This window comes from Aedes aegypti, chromosome 2, assembly GCF_002204515.2.
Source record: "Aedes aegypti strain LVP_AGWG chromosome 2, AaegL5.0 Primary Assembly, whole genome shotgun sequence".
Lineage (NCBI taxonomy): Eukaryota > Metazoa > Arthropoda > Insecta > Diptera > Culicidae > Aedes > Aedes aegypti.
In genome coordinates, this window is record NC_035108.1 from 468,281,805 (window position 1) to 468,303,208 (window position 21,404).

Genomic DNA, 21,404 nt, shown 5'->3' on the forward strand with positions numbered 1-21,404 from the left:
TGATTTAGAGGTTTCCCACAATTTTTTTCACGAATTCAAACAACAAATTCCTCTGTAAGTACATCCCTTGCTAAATCTCTGGAAGAATGTCTGTGTATTCTTCCAGAGATTTAGCAAGGGATGTACTTACAGAGGAATTTATTTATGTTTTGCCCCAGGAAATTGAACTAATCTACCTTCAATAATTTTCTGAGAGCTCACCATGATTTTTTTTCTTTCACCTTTCTTCCAGGGATTGCCATTGATTGGCACGTCCTGAAAACTTCAACAGGAGCTCCAAAAAAAACCAAAGTTTTATTTCAGAGAATTTGTATACGGTTTGTCTCAAGAAAAATTCATCCAGGGCTTATTCCAGAAAATCCGTTTAGCAGTTTTCCAGAAATCCCTCAATAAATTTGATAAGGCTCTTCCCAGAATGTTTTGAAAAATTTCTCTAAACTCTCATCCTGGATTTTTTTTTGCAGTTTTGCAGGAATTCCGTTCGATGTTTTTCAATATTGGAATAAATGGATGTTAATAATTTATCTAGAAAATTCACTACACAAGCTTCATCAGAAGTTACTATTAAATTAGATTTTTACATATTTTTTTTTTCAAAAATTTCAAAAAAAATAAAACCTTTACGATATTTTGGAGCTACTAGAGACCTTCCTTGGGAGATATCTCAAATAATATCACAGGGACTTCCAGGAAAAATCTTGGCGATATCTCTAGAGAAGTTATTGAAAATATCCTTAGAGAAATTTCTGGTTGAAATCTGACACAAATCTTGAGCGCCAATTTTGAAGGGAATTTCGAAGGAAGCAGTAAATGTATTTCAGGCAGTGAATCAATTGTCACCCAACACGCAGCAACAACGACATTGTCACCTCCTATTCTTGTTGCAACAATTTTATTCCGCAACATGAGTTTATCATCACTTGAACAGAATATGACAAAGATCGATCACCTCGTGCGCAGCGATTTTCTGGGCTTCGCATTGCAGTTTGCGAGAACTTTCTCCGTGTTAGTTAACATTGACACATTATCAAACAGCATCCTTAAAACAAATTCGGTTTTTTTTTGCTGATTAATCGCGAGTTGAAAAGGTTGCAACTATGTTGTGCTCTCTGATTGTCATGACAATTTTGCTTTTGATTGTGTCCTTATCCGCAACAGTTGTGACAAACGGGTCCCGAGGAGGCAAGAATAACTCGCCAATATCTTATGCATACCATATTTTGGAATCATACCACAATTGGGTATTGTTCAGTTATCAATACCTCATTTTGGTATTATAATGGTATTTGAAAAAAAAATGTTTAAAACAATTAAAAATACTTCATTTTGGTATTCGACAGCTATTGAGGACTGCTGGAGGTATTGAACTAGTATTGGAAAATTTCACTTTTATATGAAAATCCATCAAGTATTATTTAGGTATTACAATACCTGATCTAATTATCAGCTTGGTATTTGTAGAATATGCAGAATGTATTATTTGAGGTATTTTACCTCTTATGCAGGGCTCATTCATATGTACCTCATTCAGGTTGTAAGTATTGGAAATTATCTGGTATGGAATACCTCAATTTGGTATTCAGTAGTTATTTTCTTCTGCTCGGGGTGTGAGTGAGCTTGCTTTGTGGTTTGTTTTTCGTCTATTTTGATAATAATTTGATTCACTGATTTCAGGACAAATTACTGCTTTAATTCTTTAGAAATTCCTGAAGAATTTCATGCTGGATCTCTGAAGTAATTTCAGGATTTGTCCTAAACAACATGTAGGTTGCAGATATTTAAAATGAAAATGATTATGTTCCTTAAGAAGGTCATTATAAAATCAGTGAATGAATTTATGAAGAAGCAGTAATACTAGAAGCGCGCTTTAGACAAATTAGTTTTCGATTAAGTGCCTGGGAATACGACGTTCTTTAACTCAGTGGACCTGTGGACCGGGAAAACGAAGAGATGGAGGATTAACAGTGGGAGAGTAGGTCAGCATAAACTTGTAGGGCAGGTTTCGTAGTACTTAAGTTTCACAAAACAATTTATTCAATGTTAAACAGTGTAAAAAAGAAATTCATTTCCTTAAAAAACACCTTCTGGAATACCCCTCTCGAAACTAATATATCCATGGAGAAAGGTCTGGAAGCACTGTCTGAAAAATTTAAGGCGAAGTAGGCTGTCATTGAAATTTGCACGCGTCCTTGATCATTATTGCTAATTCATCTCACGATTTCGAATCAAAGAAAATCAGTTGGTTTTGCACTGACACAGCTGAAAAAGTATCAGCATACTTTATGTATGTTAGCGCGTGATACTTTTTCAAGTCAATATAAACTATCAAGACTGAGTTTTATCACTTTTAAATGCAAGCTGAATAGTTATCATTGTTGCCAAAACGAATGATGGGCTACTTAGCCTTAATCTCCTGATTCTTGTTTTAATTATTTTTATATTTGTAATTGCATATATTCTTTTTTCAAGCATGAGATCTCTAGAGTTCCCATTCTTAAAGTTCATTTATTTTAGTAATTTATTTCAGCAGTCATGATGACTTTGCAGCTCACTATTTCGAAAGAAATAGGATTATTTAGTCAAACAAATACTTCCCGTAAAAATATCACCTATATCAACACTTCCCATACTATGGAGGCATATCCAACGATAAATTTTTACAAGAATATTGAATGAAAGTCGTCTTAGAATTTCTTAGGGGTCATGCAAAAATAATGTCACGCCTCAAGGGAGGTCAGGCATAGTGTGAAAAGTCTTAAAACATTTTTGAAGATCTCATAAAAAAGCGTAATAAAGGGAGAGGAAGGGGGTCGAATAAGTTTAATTTTAGCGGGAGTTAATTTACGTACCATCCCTTAAGTCCCGTAATCCTGATGACAGTCCAGTATTAAAGATGCTAAGTTTAGCATTTTAAAGCTCTTCTCTTCCTAGTTTCAAGGAGATAATAATAGTAATGAAGTCTAGAGCATACTACAGGCGACTCTCCACGTCTCGATGTTCTACATCTCGATATCTCTCCATATGTCGATGATTTCAAGTCCCTTCAGTCTGCATACATTTCACTCTCCATATCTCGATATTCTCCTTATCTCGATATCTTCATATCTCGATGTGTTTCTGTTGATTTTTTGTTCGCAATTTTCTCTCCGTATTTCGATATGACCAATATCGGAGGTTACTAGACCAAAGTTTTGGTATTCAAAACAAATTAGGAGCGCAAAATGACGTCTGCCTGTGTAGGTATTACTTTCTTGGCAACGGAGTGTTTTTCCATCTAGTATTCATTAAAAATGTGTTCGTGGTCTCGATCTCTCTCGATGGTCCCATCGATATCGAGATGTGGAGAGGCGACTGTAGTTCTATACCTCCTCATTCACCTTAGTTTCTGATATAAATATTAGCCTCGTAAAGTCACTGACATCTAGCGAAGTAGATATTCTACAATAATCCTTTTTCATTTCTGAAATGTCCAATACTACCTTAAAATAATTTTGTAATACCGCATATACTATCGGAATGATGTTGAGGATAATAAGTAATGAAAATTACAATATGAAACTATTGCTCTTTTCATCTTATCGTTCCAGAGAGCGAGTAGTGGCGCTTAAGCCTAGGCTATATTAAGAGCCAGAACACTAGGAGGAAATTCCAACCACTGGACCATCGGATAACTATGGAGTGAATATAATCATTCTTAGCAATACCACTCCCAACGACCATAACCCGGTCGTATCACTTGCTTATGGTGTATCCTAGACCATCACCTTCCCACCCATCCAAATCCTTGATATCTATGAGGGCGTCGGTGAGTCGCTGGCCTCTTGCTTAGTAGATATCATATCTTCATTGTCCTTCCCTATCTCACTAATGGAGAAGATGGGCGTGGCAGGCAATGGAAGCTTTCATGTTTTCTCAACTTTGACCTCCATATGCAATCGGAATAAGATTGAGAAAGCAAAAACACGGAAGCTCTCAGAATGCAATCTTTGAATTATTCCATTACTACGCAACGCAACACAACGCACTATTTCCAAAGAAATAGGACTATTCAATCCTCACGTTAATGTATATTTAAAAAAGTATGGCGCTTAAGCCTAGGCTATAATAAGAGCCAGAACACTAGGAGAAAATTCCAACTCCTGGACCATCGGATAACTATGAAGTGAAAATAGCCATTCTTAGCAATATTAACACAAAAACATAAATCACCCGAATGGCTCGATACTGTTGCAATCTGTAAGAGTTGCTGCTTTTGAACGCTCTCGTGCCACGTACCAAACGAGAGAGTGAATGTTTACATTCATAGGGCTCTCCGAATGTGATATGCCACGAACTGTTATGGTTCGCGAACTGTTATACTCTCCGAATATGGTTCGATCGGCTTATTCGGATCAAAATCCAAACACTGGTATGAGAGGGAAACAGTTTCAACACAAAATAAATCGCACTCGCTCTGCGCGCGTGTGCAGTATAAATGAGATGGATGGCTGTGGATTATAAAAGAGGTCTGCGTGGTCTGTAGGGATTTGAATTCTAAACTTGTAGCCAACTCAGTTATTGGGTCTTCCATACAAGAGTCCTGGGTTCAAATCCCAGCCAAGCACGTGTTTTTTTTGTTTCATAATTTCACCCATAATTTGTCTATCTTGACCACGCGTAATGAGTTATTTAATTTTAGAACCATGCGGATTGGATTACTGAACAGCTCAATATAAGCGTCAATTTATAACTTTTTTCCTTAGAATTTGTGGTCTTATACCTTTAAAGGGCGAAGGGCTCGTTACGATTCTTACGATGCCAAAACATGCAGTATAGCTATTGAAATCGTCTGGTGAACACTAGGATACTTCCAATAACAAAAAAGTTTGGAAATTTTATCTCCCGTACCTTCCTTACAATTTTCATGGTAAAAATAGAGTTCTGCCAAGTTTGCAACCAATTTGGTGACTACTTAAAGATAATCAAAAAGGTTAACGGTTCACATGACCATTTATATGAGAAAACTAAAGCGATACTTCTAACACTAGTCCAACTATCATATTCAAGTTGCTGCTAAAATACATCCAAATCCGTATGAGCTTAGCTTTCAAGAAGAACATAGCAGAATAAATAAATTCATTTTAAGCTATTTTTCAAGGTTTTTGTACAAGTTTACTGGACGATTGAACTGGGATACGATATCCCTAATTGAACTCAAAAGTATAAAACAAGTTTATGGATAGCTTTTCTCTAATCAGTCGGATATTTTTACTTTCTTCCGAAGCTTTCTTGTCAAGGGTCAAGCAGGATCGAATCCAAGGATTTGATGAAGATTTTTTTAGTGAAAACGGTCAGAGAATCACCGTGCACCGTTTACCGAGTCGAGTCGAGTGACTGCTGCTGATGCAAGCGCGAGCGCGATCTCCTGCCGGATTAGCCGCACATATTGCTAATTTATTGCACACCGAGATGAGAAGACAGAGGCGGCGGCTGCGGCGATCAGGACCACTTTTGACGACGATCAAGACTAACGAAGGCAAAAGCCGCCCCAAAGCCGGGACAAAGTTCTATACTTCTATCTATGGTTGTCACCGTTTCCAGTGGAATAAATATGAAATAAGTTTATTGGTTTCGATATTTATTTTTATATGGCCATAGAAAAGCTCAATATTTATTTTATCTGCCGATTTTTTCGCTCTTTGCTGTTATTTTTCAACCCGCGACGTATAGATCTCATTCGAATCTGTTTTATTTTTCTTTCGAATAATGCTTTTTGACGGTTTTAGCACAAGATTGGGAATGGAGTTTGGCCTGGCTGTATTTTTTTATCCATTTCAAAAATAATAAGAATTGAAAACTGCCACCATTGCGACTCGACTGGTGGTTGCGCGAGTAGGGCACAGAAGTGGAAGCCCGTGTCGCACTGCTGCTACATCTTAGTAGTTGGACTTTGAAGATTCTTACAGCCGGAGATCTTCGAGAGGCACAGAAAGACGGGAACGTGTTTATAAAGGCAAGTATGTATGGATATGGCAGAAGAAATATTATAAAAGCTCGTTATGTTTCTACGTAGCATTCGGTCTCCTCACATGACGGCGCATGAAACCTGAGCCTTTTCGAAACCACTCGGAAGACGCTGGAATGCCGAGCTGGTTTTGTCCCGGGAGAAAAAGTAGAAAATATTAAAAGCGAGAGATAATGATAATGGCGTTGTCCGCTGGTGTTATATATGAGAATCATAACAATAAACGTAAAAAATAAGAAAAACGACCGTGGTATAGAACCGCTTCGTGTAATTAAGATTAGGATTGTAGCTGGCTCAATTTCTGATTCGCTTTATTTCAGCGTTTTTTTTTGTTCGAAACGAACAACCTAGATGACAAATTTTCTCGAACCGACTCAAATCGAAATGGACCGTTTGAAATTGAGGTACCACGTGCTTGGGAAATAAAAGTGTGCAAAGCATGGCTCTTGAAGTTTATGGTGCGCTTTGGCTTCCGAGATGAGCGTAGCCAAGAAAGGGCAGGGGAAGTGGGGATTTTAGGCATTGCTCCTTCCTGATCGATTAAATTTCAAATCAAAATCTACCTACTGCTTTATTACGGAAGGTAATACAATGTTTGATTATTTGAAAGATTGTTTTCAGAATTCATATACTCAAAGTCGAGTCTAGTACACGACACTAAAGACGGCCTCACAGTTGAGGTCGAAATACACGTACCTGTCAAAGGATACAAACTCGAGTGGAATTAAATGGTATAGTACTAAATTCGGTTTTCATTTATTTATCCTGCTGACCATTTCCCCCAATTTTTTTTTTTTTTTCTTTGTAGGAGTTGTGCCGTGACTCACTGCTAGGAAGAAAAATACTAAAAATCACTAGTGAGGATAGCAGATTGAGATGTTTGATAGTGAAAATCCTGGCTACGCCCTTGCTTCCACGCTACCAGTTTCATAATCGGCTGCTGTGAATTGAATTCAACCAAAAAGTAATTCTATCTGGTCCGTTTTTTGTACGGTTCATTTTGCGCTCTTGAGTACAGCGGTGCTCTTGAGTTGTTGATAGAGTGATGCCTACCAAAGTTAGACCAACTACGTCAATGGTGCGCGTCGTGACTCAGTTCGCGAGCTGGAAGTACGGTGGAAGCAGAAGTACGGATAAAACTCACTGTTTTCACGTCAATTAATCAATCACTGTATCGTTTCGCAGTGCTTCGCATCCGAAGTACAGTAGGTTCTTGATCGGGCACTCTGCGGTTTATCTTATGGCGCGTTTCTGGTTTCTGATGGTAGCCAAATAGTCAGAATCAATCCATACCCGATCAGTGGACAACAATCGAATTGTATCATATAGCAAATTTGATACAAAAAATAAATTTTGTTGACAATGACCGTTTTCTTATTTATTTCAATTAAAAACATAATTATAACAGCAATTGTTATAAAGAATCTAAGAGCCTTTTAATAAACAGTTTTATTTGATGTTGAAGAAATTTTTTTTTGTTAGGACTTAGTTAGGACTTAGTTATAGACTTAACTATAATACTCTATTACAAAAAAAATCTTAATGCGTAACAAACACAGTTACAATTCTCTTGTTATTTACTGGTTGAGCAAGTAAAATCAATCTTTGATTTCACGCCATATAACTAACAACTTTGCTTACCCTTCCAAACCCGAGCAATTATAAAAATCGATCTAATTTTCAAACGCAATCTAAGAACTCACCGTGGGAACTGTCACATCGTCTCAAAAGCCAAAGCCAAACCAAACAAAAAAGAGTCCAGTCTAAGGCTAAATTAAATGCCAGACTGGCTGACTGACTGACTGATGGACCGTTGACGGGACCAAAACCAATGCCAACCAACATCCAAACGGCGGCAAACTGGTTTTCCGCCAGCACCACGCGGATCCTTTGAGGGTGTACCGAAAGACCGATGCTGACGTCCATCCAATTCGTACGGCCGGAGAAACTGGATGGATGCTAGGCAAGCCATGCAATCTAGTCACCACCATCCGCGCGTAATGCGACGACAATTTCTACAATCGAGCGAACCGAGCAAAAAAATCCTCGCCTGCTGCACACGTTACATTCCGAGCTGCACCGTTCTGCTCCTCTAAAATACTATCTCCGTCGGCCGACTGCGTCGCCGTAGCCTACTAGTGATAGATAGCCAAGCGCAAATAATGTCACACGAGTTAAAGTCTCAAACTGCAACCGCCATTGGTGTGGCGTAACCCGAAAAGACATATCCCGGGGTATTAATGGAGAGATCGTTCCAGTCCGGCAGGCAGACAGACAGCCAGTGAACCGACGGCAGCTTAGCTCCTACCGAATAAAAAGTGAATCGTGTCATACGGATCAAATTAAATTGAATTGGATATCGGCGGTTTGCCGACTGAGAAGCATTCCAGCCAGGCTATCAATCTTTCATTGAGGAGGAAATTTCACCCTCCAAGAATGGACGAGTTTCTTTGGTGTGATGCGACGAGTGCGAACATTAGACAGGAGTTATGCAATAGTGCTGGGATTTCTTGCTTTTGTTAGATGGTAGACTATACCCGAGCAAAGTTGGGTAACAAAAAATAACAAGATGTGTTATACGATAACAAGCATTTGAGAACATAGTTTGTTTTCATTTTGGTTGAATAAGCAGGCAACATAACAAACGTGACAACAAAAGTTTATACTAAAGATATCATTTAAATATCTTATTATGTTATCATTTGAAATACATCGATAACAAGTTTTGTTATCCAGTAAATTTCCCTCAATGATAACTCATTGTGTTATCAATTAGTTATAAAGATCGAATTATGATAACAAACATTTGACGTCATTCACCCGTCGGTAGCATCCTCGATCTGACAGCCGAAAATTCGTTGATAGCAAGAGTCTTCGTATTGATAACAAAAAAATACAAAATGAAATCATGCTGCAAATCTTGTTATCACTATGTTATGCGGTTGTTATTCGACTTTGCTCGGGCTGAGAAGGTTGAAGACAAGAAGAATGGTACACGTAAGCCATTTGTATTTTTGCAGTGTAAATATTTGAATTATTATTATATCAAAGATAAAATCATATCATAAGATATCAAATATTACAAACACAAGTCAAGGATTCTGCCGGAAATGGTGCATTTTCTTGAAACCATACCAAAATATTCAACCAACTTAGCTTGAAAATCCATTATTTTAGAAAACACCGTAATATTCCAAAAAAATCCTGCAGTGTTACAATTTTATTTGCAGTTGTACAATTGTAAACTTGCGTTTTTATCCTAATTCAGCTTCTAAAATAGTTCAGGCCATATTGAAACTGCATTTCAGAATTCTTATAGAATTTATTGATATCATCCTCCTGACAATGTTCAAAGTTCTTCTTATTCTTTCTAGCGTTACGTCACAACTAGGACAGAGCCTGCTTCTCAGCTTAACGCTCTTATGATCACTTCCACAGTTATTAGTTGAGAGCTTTATTTGCCAATTGACCATTTTTGCATTTGTATATCGTATGGCAAGTACAGAAATACTGTATATCCTGGCAAGACCAGAAAATTTCTGTTATGAAAAGATTTTCGACCGGTGGGTTTCGCAAATTTTTAAATCTTAGATTCTTAAGAAAAATAGGTCAACCTCGTTTCACGACCTTCATCGTGGCGCCAATCACAAACAAAAACATTTTCCCATGAACGGATTGTGTACTCGGTCTTGTGTTCATTTCCGCAAATATATTGCGAAAAATGCATAAAAGCCGCCTCTAATTTCCCCTACCACTCCACCGACGTCCAAGATTAGAAAGTCTGAGCGCTTAAACCACTTAAAACTTTGATCCTACTGTGCACCCGAAACGTCGTTCCAGGCTATAATTTTGCGTCAGGAGAAATATGTCCCATAAAAAAGGAGGAACAAGACTAACAATCCGCCGGTAAAGCCAGCATGTGGTGCGCATCGCCAAGTGTCTTAATTGCCTTTTCGAGATTTTTATGGCAGTTGCACAGGTCTCCAACATTCGAATGTTCTTGCACAACAAAAAGTAAATTGTAATATCGCATTGTTTTTGCAGCACATCACTCACGTCGTAATTATTGCTAAAAATTATGTCAGAATTATTATAATAACATGTATTATTACATCGATTCGGATGTAATTTTACGCAATAATAACGACGCGAGTGATGTGCATCGCAAACGACGTGATATTGCAGTTTATTTTGTACTGTGTGGGCTATGTTCAGGGAACTTCCTGCAGGCATAACTCATTAACCCACCCAACTCTAATGTTGCGCCAAATTGCAAACGAAGTCTTCTCATGGTGGGTATTTTATGTTTTAACGATTTTCTAAAGTCTCGCTCTCTGGAGGACACAACCGACGACGGATTGACAACAGCCACGCGCGACAACGGCAACTTCTTCTTGTCTGTTTAATGACTGAGGGAGTCATCCAGCACTTGGAACAATTTGTACCGAAGCGAAGCCAACGGTTAAAATCATCTCATGTTACAGTGCATATAATTTAGGACTCACCTTTTTGTCGAAGGCGTTTGCAACATTTGGCCCAGGCATCACACAAAGCGGCACGAGAGAAAAATAGCATAAAAGTGGAGACTCCTTCCACTGTGTGAAAGTTGCCGATCGTTACAGCAAACTGGAATCTAATTTTTGCCTTTGCCACCTTATCTCCCACCCGTCATCAATCTCACCCAAGTCAGCCATAATGACTGGCCCAAAAAGTAATGAAGGAAAAAAAAAACGAATAACGCGCCTACTAAGTGGACAATGAAAGGCGCAGCAGCTAGCCGTTTAGCTGCCTGCTTGGATGCAAGGGCTGTTGAAACGGATCCATCCCGTCCCCGACTACTTGGACCATGTCTTCGACGACTTCAACGACGACGCAGTGGCGTTGGTTTTTGACTAGCGGTCTTGGGGGATAGGTTAGATAATCGCGCCAAACACAAAATTATCCGCGTTTTTTTCGCCGAGAAGGAGGCGGTGTGCAGCTTAATGCGCCACAATCACGCAGATTTTCGCAACATCACCGCTGTTGTTGCTGCTGCTGAGAAACGCGATGGAATGTTCGGGGTAACAAAATGAGCTCCATGAGGGCCCACTAAACAGTGGGTAGGATGAATCGTTCAGATAGCACTTTTCTAACAGTTGCAAAGTTTCATGTTGGAGGTACGATATGGAAGTGAATGGTTCCTAAGCTGTGTGATGTTTTCGTGTGATTCAGTTCAAGCTCAGATGGCTTCCGATGTATTACAATGATCACACTGACAAAGGAAGCTCTCAGTTCATAACTATGAAAGTGCATCATAGAATACTAAGCTGAAAAACAAGAATTCTCCAATTTGGTCGTAACGCCAAGACGAAAAATGCTGTTTTGAATTCAGTCAGATTTAAGTAGCAATTTTCTTAGGATTTTTCCATGAAATCTTTTAGAGGTTTTTCGATATTTTTTTCCTAGGGAATCCAGAACACAAAACTCATAACAGTCATTCTAACTGTCAGCTACACTGACTGATTGAGTAGCTGGCAATGAGAAATGTACCAATAGTTATAATACTCCTGAATTTCAACATGAATCCTTGAACGAACTCCTTCAGAAAACCCTGAAGACTATCTGGAATAATTTCAAAACATTTTACTCTCTGAATTGAAGATTCGTTTCAGAAATTCTTATCCCATTAAAAACTAATTATTGGGAAATAATTAAAAATAATATCTAATGTTTGAGGTTTTTGCATGTAAGTTTTGGCTCACTCAACTCAACCATCAGAATAATGCCGTATGAGCATATATCTCTCTGACGGAAACAACAAGATTAAATTGTGGAATTTTGATTGGTTACCTTAAAACAATAATTTTTGAAATCAAGAGCGTAAGTGATAGGTTTGTATGACATTGTCAAGTATGAGATTTCTGAGCAAGCTACGAAGCAATTTAGCTCTTGCACGAAAGTTGAATGATTGAAGTTTTCAAATAAGTCTCTTCATCTCTAGCTTTCGTATAATACCGTTCAATTTTCTATCGTGAATTGTCTCCTTTCTCTCTGGAACCCATACTTGTTTTAAAATACAATTTCATCCTGAGCACTCTTGCTTCTTGTCAAAATCCTCTACTCTTTAGGTCAAACTTACTTCTGCTGTGGACATGATTCAGCTTCTCCGTGAAATCACTGATTCATCATTCAATTTTTCAAATTCCCCATGTAAACTTCAGCCTACTCAACTTCTAACTACTTTCGAAAATCCCATCGTACTCTTGAAACTGACAAGTGGCTTTTGGAATTCCCAGCTATCCACATTTGATCGACTCCTTGCAAAATCCTGTACTTAGCCTTGTGGTGGTAACGTCATTCATTCTCAGGCAGCCCTGATTCTTTTCGTAATGGGCATTATCTGTAAATTCTTTGAACATAAAGCCATTGTTCCTGACAAAAGACATACGAATGTAATAACGGCAATTTTGATAAATATAAGCACTTAGTCAACTGCAATAATTCATTCAAAAACTAAGAAACAGACTGTGTCTACATGGGATGTAATTTCGAGAGGGAGAAGAAGAATATGAAGAATGTAATTGGTAAAATACAGCAAACTGTCCGGCTGTGCGTCTCCCAATAACACCTCCAGAAAATTCGCAATTGGATTCTATTGGTATTGCTCTAGTAGTTTTGTCTAAAACATTTTCTCAAAGTTTCACAAATTTATTATTTCTATGATTCCTTAAAAAGGTTCTTCAGGAAATTCTCCAGGATTTCCACCAGAAAGTTCTACATAAATGTCGTATGGATTTCCTCGTGTTGTTTCTTTAGGAAAAGCTTTACAATCTCTTCTGATTCTTATTCCTGGAAAAGTGTCAAACTTCATTTGAGAAGATCAATAGTAATTTCTCCTTAAGTTTTCATGAATTCACCCAGTAATTCAATCTCCTCCAAAGACTCCTTTTTTACAGATAACCTCTTAAAAATGGATTCATCCTCAAATGGTTCCGCAAGGAATTACTCAATAAGTTCCTCAGAAAGTCTCTTCAGAAAACTCCTTCATATTTTTCCAAGAACTCCTTCTTTAGAAACTTCATGTGGAATTTCACCAGACAATTACTACATAGATTCCTTCAAGCCTTTTTCTCCAGAAATAAAGATTTATTCAAGAAGTTTCACCTGAAGTCTTCGGAAGGTGCCTCCATGTATTTCTCCAGGTGTTCCTGGCAGAACTGGTAGATCAATTTTTGAAGGAATTCATGGGAAATGACTAAAAAACTATTGGGATTTTCTGAAAAAAAGGTTGGAATTTCCTGAAAAAAAAAGATTGGAATTTCCTTGAGAAGTTTCAGAAATCCTTACTGAAATATTTTTTCTGGAGAACGCTCAATAAGAAATTTTTAGAAGTGTTTCCTTAGATGCACTTCTGGTAATTTCACCCATTAAGTCTCCGAAAACTTCGCAATAATACATTTCAAGGGCACGCCTTGTGAGTTCAATTACTCATAATGAGACGAAAGTCTGGCTTGATGCTTCAGTCGTCAGCCGATCAAACCATAAGTGGCAAGCACAACGCCAACTCTGCCACCGTCAGACCACCACTTACTTATATTAAATTAATCTACACTCTTAAATTAATGAATCGCGTACGCCAACCGATAAAATCGTATCTCTCACAGGACCTACCCCTACTTGCTCGGAGGGAAACTGGCGCGATCATGAGCTGTGTTTTTCCCGTGTCTGCCTCTAATCAGCCTTATTGCAATGCATCTCGCGATCATCGCCGGTATGAGCCCCTAAGTAAGCTTTGGCTTTTATTATGTGTTTCTGATCGCGTTTGATCGCGCCACACGGATTGGATTACCGGGCTGCTGAGACTGCGCCACCAGCAGGCATTAGCAACGGAAACCAGCCATTGCAACTGCACAGCAGCTGGTATGTTTTGCCCGGCGGCTCATGAGTCATCTAAATGTAATTAGAGTAGACGCGAGCCGTTGATCTCGGGAGTTTCGGAGCCCTTCGGCGCTATTTCAGGGGTCAACACTCATTTGCGCTTCCTCGCATGGAAACTAGTGGCGAAACGCTCACTTACTCCGCTCTGCGGATTACAATCGAATAAAACCTTTTGGATATGACCATTCCTGCCAACATTCATCAATTTATGCTTAGTTTTTTCACAAACGACTGGAAGTAGCTGAACGAAATGGAAAAGTGTGCAAGAAAAAAAGAGATAAGTTACATCCGGCATCAGTTACAAAACGGACGCTATCAGAAAATGACGACTATTTGTGGTGCCTATAGAGCACGATTATCACAATGAAATTCCTCTAGATTTTTTTCCAAAGATTTAACCAGAAATTCCTCTGAGAGATTGTTTCAAAGGTTCCTCCACAAATTATTCAGAATTTCCTCCACTGATTCCTTTAAAGACCAATCCAAACAACTTCTCAAGTAATTTCTTCAATAATTTTTCAGGGCTTACTTCAAGGCTGCCTCCGACAATTCCTCCTCTTCAAAGATTTTTCCAGGGACTTCTCTAGAAGTTAGTTCCCAGGATTCCATCACGCATTACCCAGGAATCACATCACGAGTTATTTCAGATACTTCTCATGGGATTCCTCAAATCATCGCCAGAAATTCCCGCAAGAATTTCACCAGAACTTTTTTCAGGGCTTTCTCCCAAAATTCCATAAGAAGTTGATCCAGAACTTCTACCCCTTCCTTCAAAGATTCTTCCTTGTATTTCTGAAGGGAGCCTACGAGACATTCGTCTTGGGATTTATACTTTAAGAATCTACCAAAATTTTGTCCGAGAATTCTTAAAGGAATTTATTTCTTTATTTATTTATTTTCTTCATCAATTTCTTCCAGTATTTTTTTAAGGATTTTTTCTAAGGATTCCACCAGGAATTAGAGAATCCTTCAGAATTTATCATATAAAATTTAAGGTAAAATTGCTGCTGAAAACCCTCAAGAAACCCTGTAGATATTTCGCTAGAAATTCCTTGAAAAAATCGAATGAAACCCTTGAGGGTTTCCGGAATTGATTCCTAAAGGAATTACGGGAAGAGTCCCGTGATGAATTCCGCGAGAAATCCTATGAGAAATTCCGGAAGAAATCTATTGAGCAATTTAAATTTCTGGAAAAATCCCTGGAGGGATTCCTGTTGACTTTGGAGATATTCCGGGAGGAATTCCTTAAGGGTTAGTTCCTTGAGAAATTTCGGTAGGCATTCTTTGAATGCAGAAATCCCTTAAGGGATTCCAAGAGGTATCACTTAAGGAATTCCGAAAGGACACCCTTGAAGAGTTCCTGGAGGAATCTCTTGAAGAATTGCCTAGAGAAATCCCTAGATGAAAATTCTGGTATAATTCGTTAATAGACAGGGAGGAGTCCTTAATAATTAGCCTGATGTGACCCAGAATAATCCTAGAGAAATTCCTGAACGAACCTTTAGAAGAATTCCTGAAAGAACCCCCAAAAGAACTTCTGATGGAATCCCAGAAGGTGTTCATGATTGAATCCCAGGAGGATTTGATTTCATAATGAAAACTTGGAAGTATTTTTTATGGAATCCATGGAAGAGCTTCTGATTGAATCCCTGCAGAAACTCCCAAAGAAATATATTGAAGAACTCCTGATGAAATTCCAAGAGAATCTTCTGATGGAACCCTTAGAAGAAGTAGATGAAAAAACCGAATTTAGTACTATACCATTCAATTCCACTAGAGTTTGTATCCTTTGACAGATACGCGTATTTCGACCTCAACTGTAAGGCCGTCTTCAGTGTCGTGTACTAGACTCGACTTAGACCTTAGAAGAACTTCTGAAGTAATCCCTGGAGGAACTCCTGATGGCATCATTGAAGATACCCTTGATAGAATTTATGTAGGAATTTCAGGTATAATCTCAATAGGAACTCCTAATGAAAACCCTGTAGGGACTTCTGATAAAATCTCTAGAAGAACTCCGGATGGAACCTCTAGAGAAACTCCTGCTTAAATCCCTAGAATAACTTCTGATGTAATCCCTGGAGGAGTTCCTGATGGAATCTCTGAAGGAACTTCTGACCGGATTCCTATAGGAACTCGATAAAATCCCTGGCGAAGGCATAAGAAAAATCCTGATGGAATTCCTTGAAAAACCCATGCTATAATCTGTACAGGAATTCTACAGGTGCAATCTCCGAAGAAACTCCTGATGAAATCCCTAGAGAAACTTCTGAAGGAACTCCTGATTGGATTCTTGGAATAACTCTTGATGTCAACCCTAGAAGAACTTCTGTTGTTATTTCTGTAGGAATTCCTAATTGAATCCCTATAAAACAAAACCTGTTCAAAGACTCAGGGTAATTCCTTCTAGAATCTTTACAGAAACTCTCTCGAGAAATTCCAGGTGGAATATCTAAAGAAAATGCTAATGAAACCCCTGAAGGAACTCCTGATAAAGTTTTTAAAGAAATTCTGATGTAATCTCTGGAGAAGTTCTTGGTGGAATTAAAAAAAACTTCTGATGTAATTTCTAGACGAGCTTCTGATGGAAACTATATAGGAACTTCTGTTGAAGTTTCTGAAGAAATCACTATCCTGATTAAATTCCTAAAGAAATTTCTGCTTGGAGGAACTCTTTATGCAATTCCTAAAAGAAATCTAGATGAATTTCTTTGAGAAACTCTGAATCACTGTAGGTGGAATCTCTAAAGGAACTTCTGATGGAATCTCTAGAAAAACTCCTGATGGAATCCCTATAGGAACTCTTGATGAAATCCCTGGATAAATTCCTGATAAGATTCCTGATGGAACTCATGATATAATATCTAGAGGAACTCGTTATGATATCCCTAGAAGAAATCCTGATGGCATTCCTCGAGGAACTCCTGATAGCATCTCTGGAGGAATTCCAGGTGGAATCTCTGAAGGAATTCTAGATGAAATCCCTGGAGGAACTCCTGTCCTCCTGTCAAATTGGTTCGTCTAGCAGCATCACACACGGCCAAACATAGCTCCAACATGAACATCAACCTGGGGGCGGAGTCAATGTTGGTCAAACGGTCTGAGCGTCTACGGGCTGCATTAGGGAGGTATCAACTTACATAACGCAAAACCAGAGCATTTGTGATCCAAGAGATCATCGAGTTAGCCATGAAAACTGAGTTAGTTCTCTAACTCGATATCGAAATATGGAATATCGAGTAATGGGGAGATCTTGTTTCATCAAGTTTTTACTTGAATGTTCTTAGAGAACCATATCTGATATTTTAGGATTTCTGACGAGATGATTTTGAAAACATTCGTTCTCAAGGGTATTCGAAATTTGTGGAATCTCAAAATGTCCCGCAATTTTGACATTTCTCTTGAAATTTCCAGAGTATTCTTAAGGAACTCCTTTATGCCAGATATTATTCCAAAGATTAACGTTGGAATTCGGCTAGATAATCCTCCAAAATTATTTTCAAGAATTGTTCAATGGATTATTCCAAACATACTTAACGAGATTCAATAGGGAATGTTTATAGATAAATGATTCCAGGTGTCACAATACAAATCTGCTATATTCAAAATAGTAAAAGGGTATTTATCGATCTGCTATTGCAAATCTAGATATGAGTTTCAAACACATTATTATCTGTACCGTCGATGGGGGTGACAATGGGTCTAGGGGGTGAGATTGGGTCAAAACGGAAAAATATGTTTTGTGAAATATTTCAGCTAATAACGCTGATATTACTAAAATTTATAATTCATATGTTAGGGAACATATTATTGCACATAAATCATAACAATATACATTTTTAGAAATAGTAGTTTTTGTGTACTAGGGTGCCGGTGCCATTAGTGGACTACCTAAGCTATAAAAAAGCATAACAAAATAACGAAGAGTCTTAACAGAGATATTTTTACGTCAACAGAAACCTTTCAACCTCTACTATATGGGAAAAATATAAAAAGAGTGATAAAACTAATATTTTAACATAGAATCGCTTGAGCCACTATTGGTACACGTGTTCCAGTAGTTGCGCTAGTGCTCCAGTAGTAGACGTTCGGGAATGATACAAGGAATTTCAAACAAAATGGTAAATTTTTACATAGGTTTAACATTTTTTCCTCGGAACAGCAATTAATATCTTTTGAATGAAGCATAAAGATCATCTCTAGGGCTTTTCTTCATTTTTCTTCATCCATTTTATAAACTGCTTCCATCCGTTGATCCACTACTGGAACACGACGGCTACTACTGGTGCAAGGGAGCAAATTTTTTGCATAAACTTACCGTTTTGTCTCAAATTCCGAACAGACTCATATTCCGAACACTCGGTTTTTGTATGGCGATTTGGTTGAAATATTTCGCTGAAATATGTCACCAAATAACAAGAAAATGGCAGTCAATTGCAATTCAATTTTAACGTCTTTAATTTAATTTATATCGCGGGAGTAGTGATGATTCTCTAGCTTGAGACCAGTAGAATAAGCTCAGATCATTTTATATGCGCAATAATTCATTTGAATATGATTTATTGGTGCTGTTCGGAATTTGAATCAAGGTGTTCGGAATATGAGACAGAATAAACACAGTGTTCGGCATTTGAATCAAAATGTTGTTCCATACTTTTACGTAAAAACAATACTAAAACTAATTAAATCAACATTATTATTGGTACATCCAACAGCTAACAGTTAGACTTTGCGAAGAAATTAAAACTTACACAAATATCAGCCAATTTATGCCAATCAGATGCATTTGAGGTCACTGTTGGTCTTAAGTGTTCGGAATATGAGTCAAAACGGTAATTATTGATATGACTTTTTGATATAATAAAAATATGAAATTTGGCAAAACGACTAAACTAGAGACGATCTATCCACCAAAAATAGCACATGTCGTTTTTATCGAAAAATGTTCGTTTTATTCCATAGTCAATCTATTGGTACATTACAACCATTGGTACCGGCACCCTACATCAATAAACATGCATGTTGAAACTAGATAAAATTTACAACATAAAATTTCTCCTGTACAAAGTATCACGCATGTACTCTAGCCTCTATCGTTGTATTAGTAGAATGTTAAAAGTCTTTTCATTACACATCACAGGTATTTTCCGGAATCTGTTTGATTTTCCCACAAAAAAAATGATTGTTTTCGGTATGATGTCTAAAACATTGAAAATGGGGGTGAGATTGGGTCAAGCAAGAACGATAGTAAATGAAATTCCAAGTCCACTTTTTTGACATTTTACGGTGCCGGGTGTTCTCTTTTTTTCATTAAGATGTGTTTATTCTTTCTAAATACAGCATCTCTGAAACATCAAACAAGTCTACTTGAGTATTCCGTGCATTGAATAACAATACAACGCATTTTGACAACTTCTCAAACCAGCAACTGTGTTTCGTGCGCAGCAACATCGTAAATTTTTATCAAAAGGGTGTTTTTTTCTAAATTTGATTATTTATCAGTGTTTTCATATTATAGAAACATCTCATTGAAGTACAAATGAGTTGGATCGCTGAAATACTGGGATTATGACGTCAACTTCGGCCTGAAATTTATTGATCGTGGAATGTCGCACCGAAATTTAACTATTTGCGAAGGTTTAAAATAATCACTGTTTCAGTACACCTTTGGGAAAACTGAATGGGCTTTATATCAATGGGGATGAGACTTTGAAGACAATTTGAGGGAAAAACCAAGAAAATTTATGTAAACTTGACGATAAATGTTGGGTTTACATATTTTTTCTCATAGCTCTTGAATTTTCAGTATAATCTTTCTTTGAAGTGGGTTTATCATACTTGTGAAACATCTTAGATATCTTTTTCTCTTGTTTGCATCGTTTTTTGTCAATATTTTTCAGTTGTGAATGGTTTTGAAATCATATTCTCAAAAACAAGTTATTTCAATTATAGTGACCCAATGTCACCCCCTCTATGGGGTGAGATTGGGTCATTTTTCATTCACTTGTGGTGCCGCTGTGAATAAATATTTGTCTTTAATTTTTTAAACAGTTGTTAATGTACCATCAAAGTACATACACACCAAATTTGAAGTTTATTGGAGTTAAATTGCGATAGTTATTCAAAAAATAAATCGCACATATCCCTTTTTGACCCATTGTCACCCCCAACGACGGTATCCAAAGATAGCTTTTTCTCAAGTTCATCTGTCCGAACTAATACCACTAATTCCGCTTTTGAATCGTGCAAACACTCTCGCCTACCGATCCTACAAAAATGACATCTCATTATGAAATCTAACGAATCGCCTTATTTCGCATGTACAGACATAGGTACGCTAAATCTCCCGGCGCGAACTTGTCCTTCTTTCGTTGCCCCACATAAACTGGAGTGATAATCATAATTATACAAAAGTGCCCTGCTGCACTAGGAATGCATTTGCAGGTTTCCCTCCACTCACTGCAACCGTCCATTGCTGCTTCCTTCCTCTGTGGCGGCTGTTATTGCAGAGTGCATTTCTGTCGGATCGACTGCACACACGTTACAGGAAGCCTAAACGACGAATCAGACACTCATGCTACCGTTTGAAAACGCTCGACAAAAAAACGAGACCCTTCCTCCAACGGGGCCATCCCTGGTTCGAGCCTCGTCGGTCAGCGAGAGGCCTTTTTCTGAGTTTCTAAAACTGGAGGAGGTGTGAATAAGAGTCGCTCCATTCAAAGGCGAAGGGTTCGTCGCTTGTGTGTTGTGTGTTTCGTTCCGAAACGTGTCTTTGGGCTTAAACAGAGGAGTAGGTAGCAGCAGCAGCAGCAGCAGCAGAAGCAACAAAAAATATGTGAACGGAGCTGCTGCGATGACTACGACGACGTCGTCGTCGCTTTACAGAAGCAGCAAAATTATATCACCATTAGCGATAAAGCCTAAAAAACAAAACGGATCGAACTGGGGCTGTGTTTTGCAGCGAGGAAGGTTCGCAACCAAACAACGATGGAATAATCTGTTCCCTTAGCATGCTTCTTGGTGGCGAATTTCAGCAACCTACACACTTGTGTCTCATGTGAAAATAAGGCTAAAATAATTCCATAATTAATATATGAGTATTCCACAGTATAATTTGAAAATCCCTTTGGGAACAACGACGTATCTGTCTTATGCGAGCAAACTTTCCATTTTTTTTCCTCAAGATCAAACAGTTGCTGATTATTCCAAGAAAAGCTAAAGGTTCATACAGCTTTCCAACCTACAAGATCTTTCGATGCATGATCTTCCCATTCAATCTCAAAGCATTGAGAAAGGTTAAACCACACTTCACGTAGATTACCGCATTTTTACGGATCAAATTGCTGACTGTCAGATTCCTGCGCGTTGACAGTGGATTGACGTAAATTTGCACTCCGTCACGCACGATCTCGGCCAATTGCCGACACGCAGATCATCATCATGCCGGTTGATCTTTCTGTGGGGGAGCATGTGCATCGCTCGT

At 38.1% G+C, this 21,404-nt stretch overlaps 1 protein-coding gene across 1 annotated transcript in view; it reads right to left on the minus strand.

Moving 5' to 3' along the window:
• Positions 1–8,186: 8,186 nt before the first annotated feature.
• Positions 8,187–21,404, minus strand: part of LOC5568083 (cadherin-related tumor suppressor) — a 233,900-nt gene continuing 220,682 nt past the window's right edge. Inside the window, exon 5 of the mRNA XM_021839701.1 lies at positions 8,187–8,308. Coding sequence (XP_021695393.1) covers positions 8,187–8,308 — 122 coding nt within the window. The remainder of the gene's footprint in view (positions 8,309–21,404) is intronic.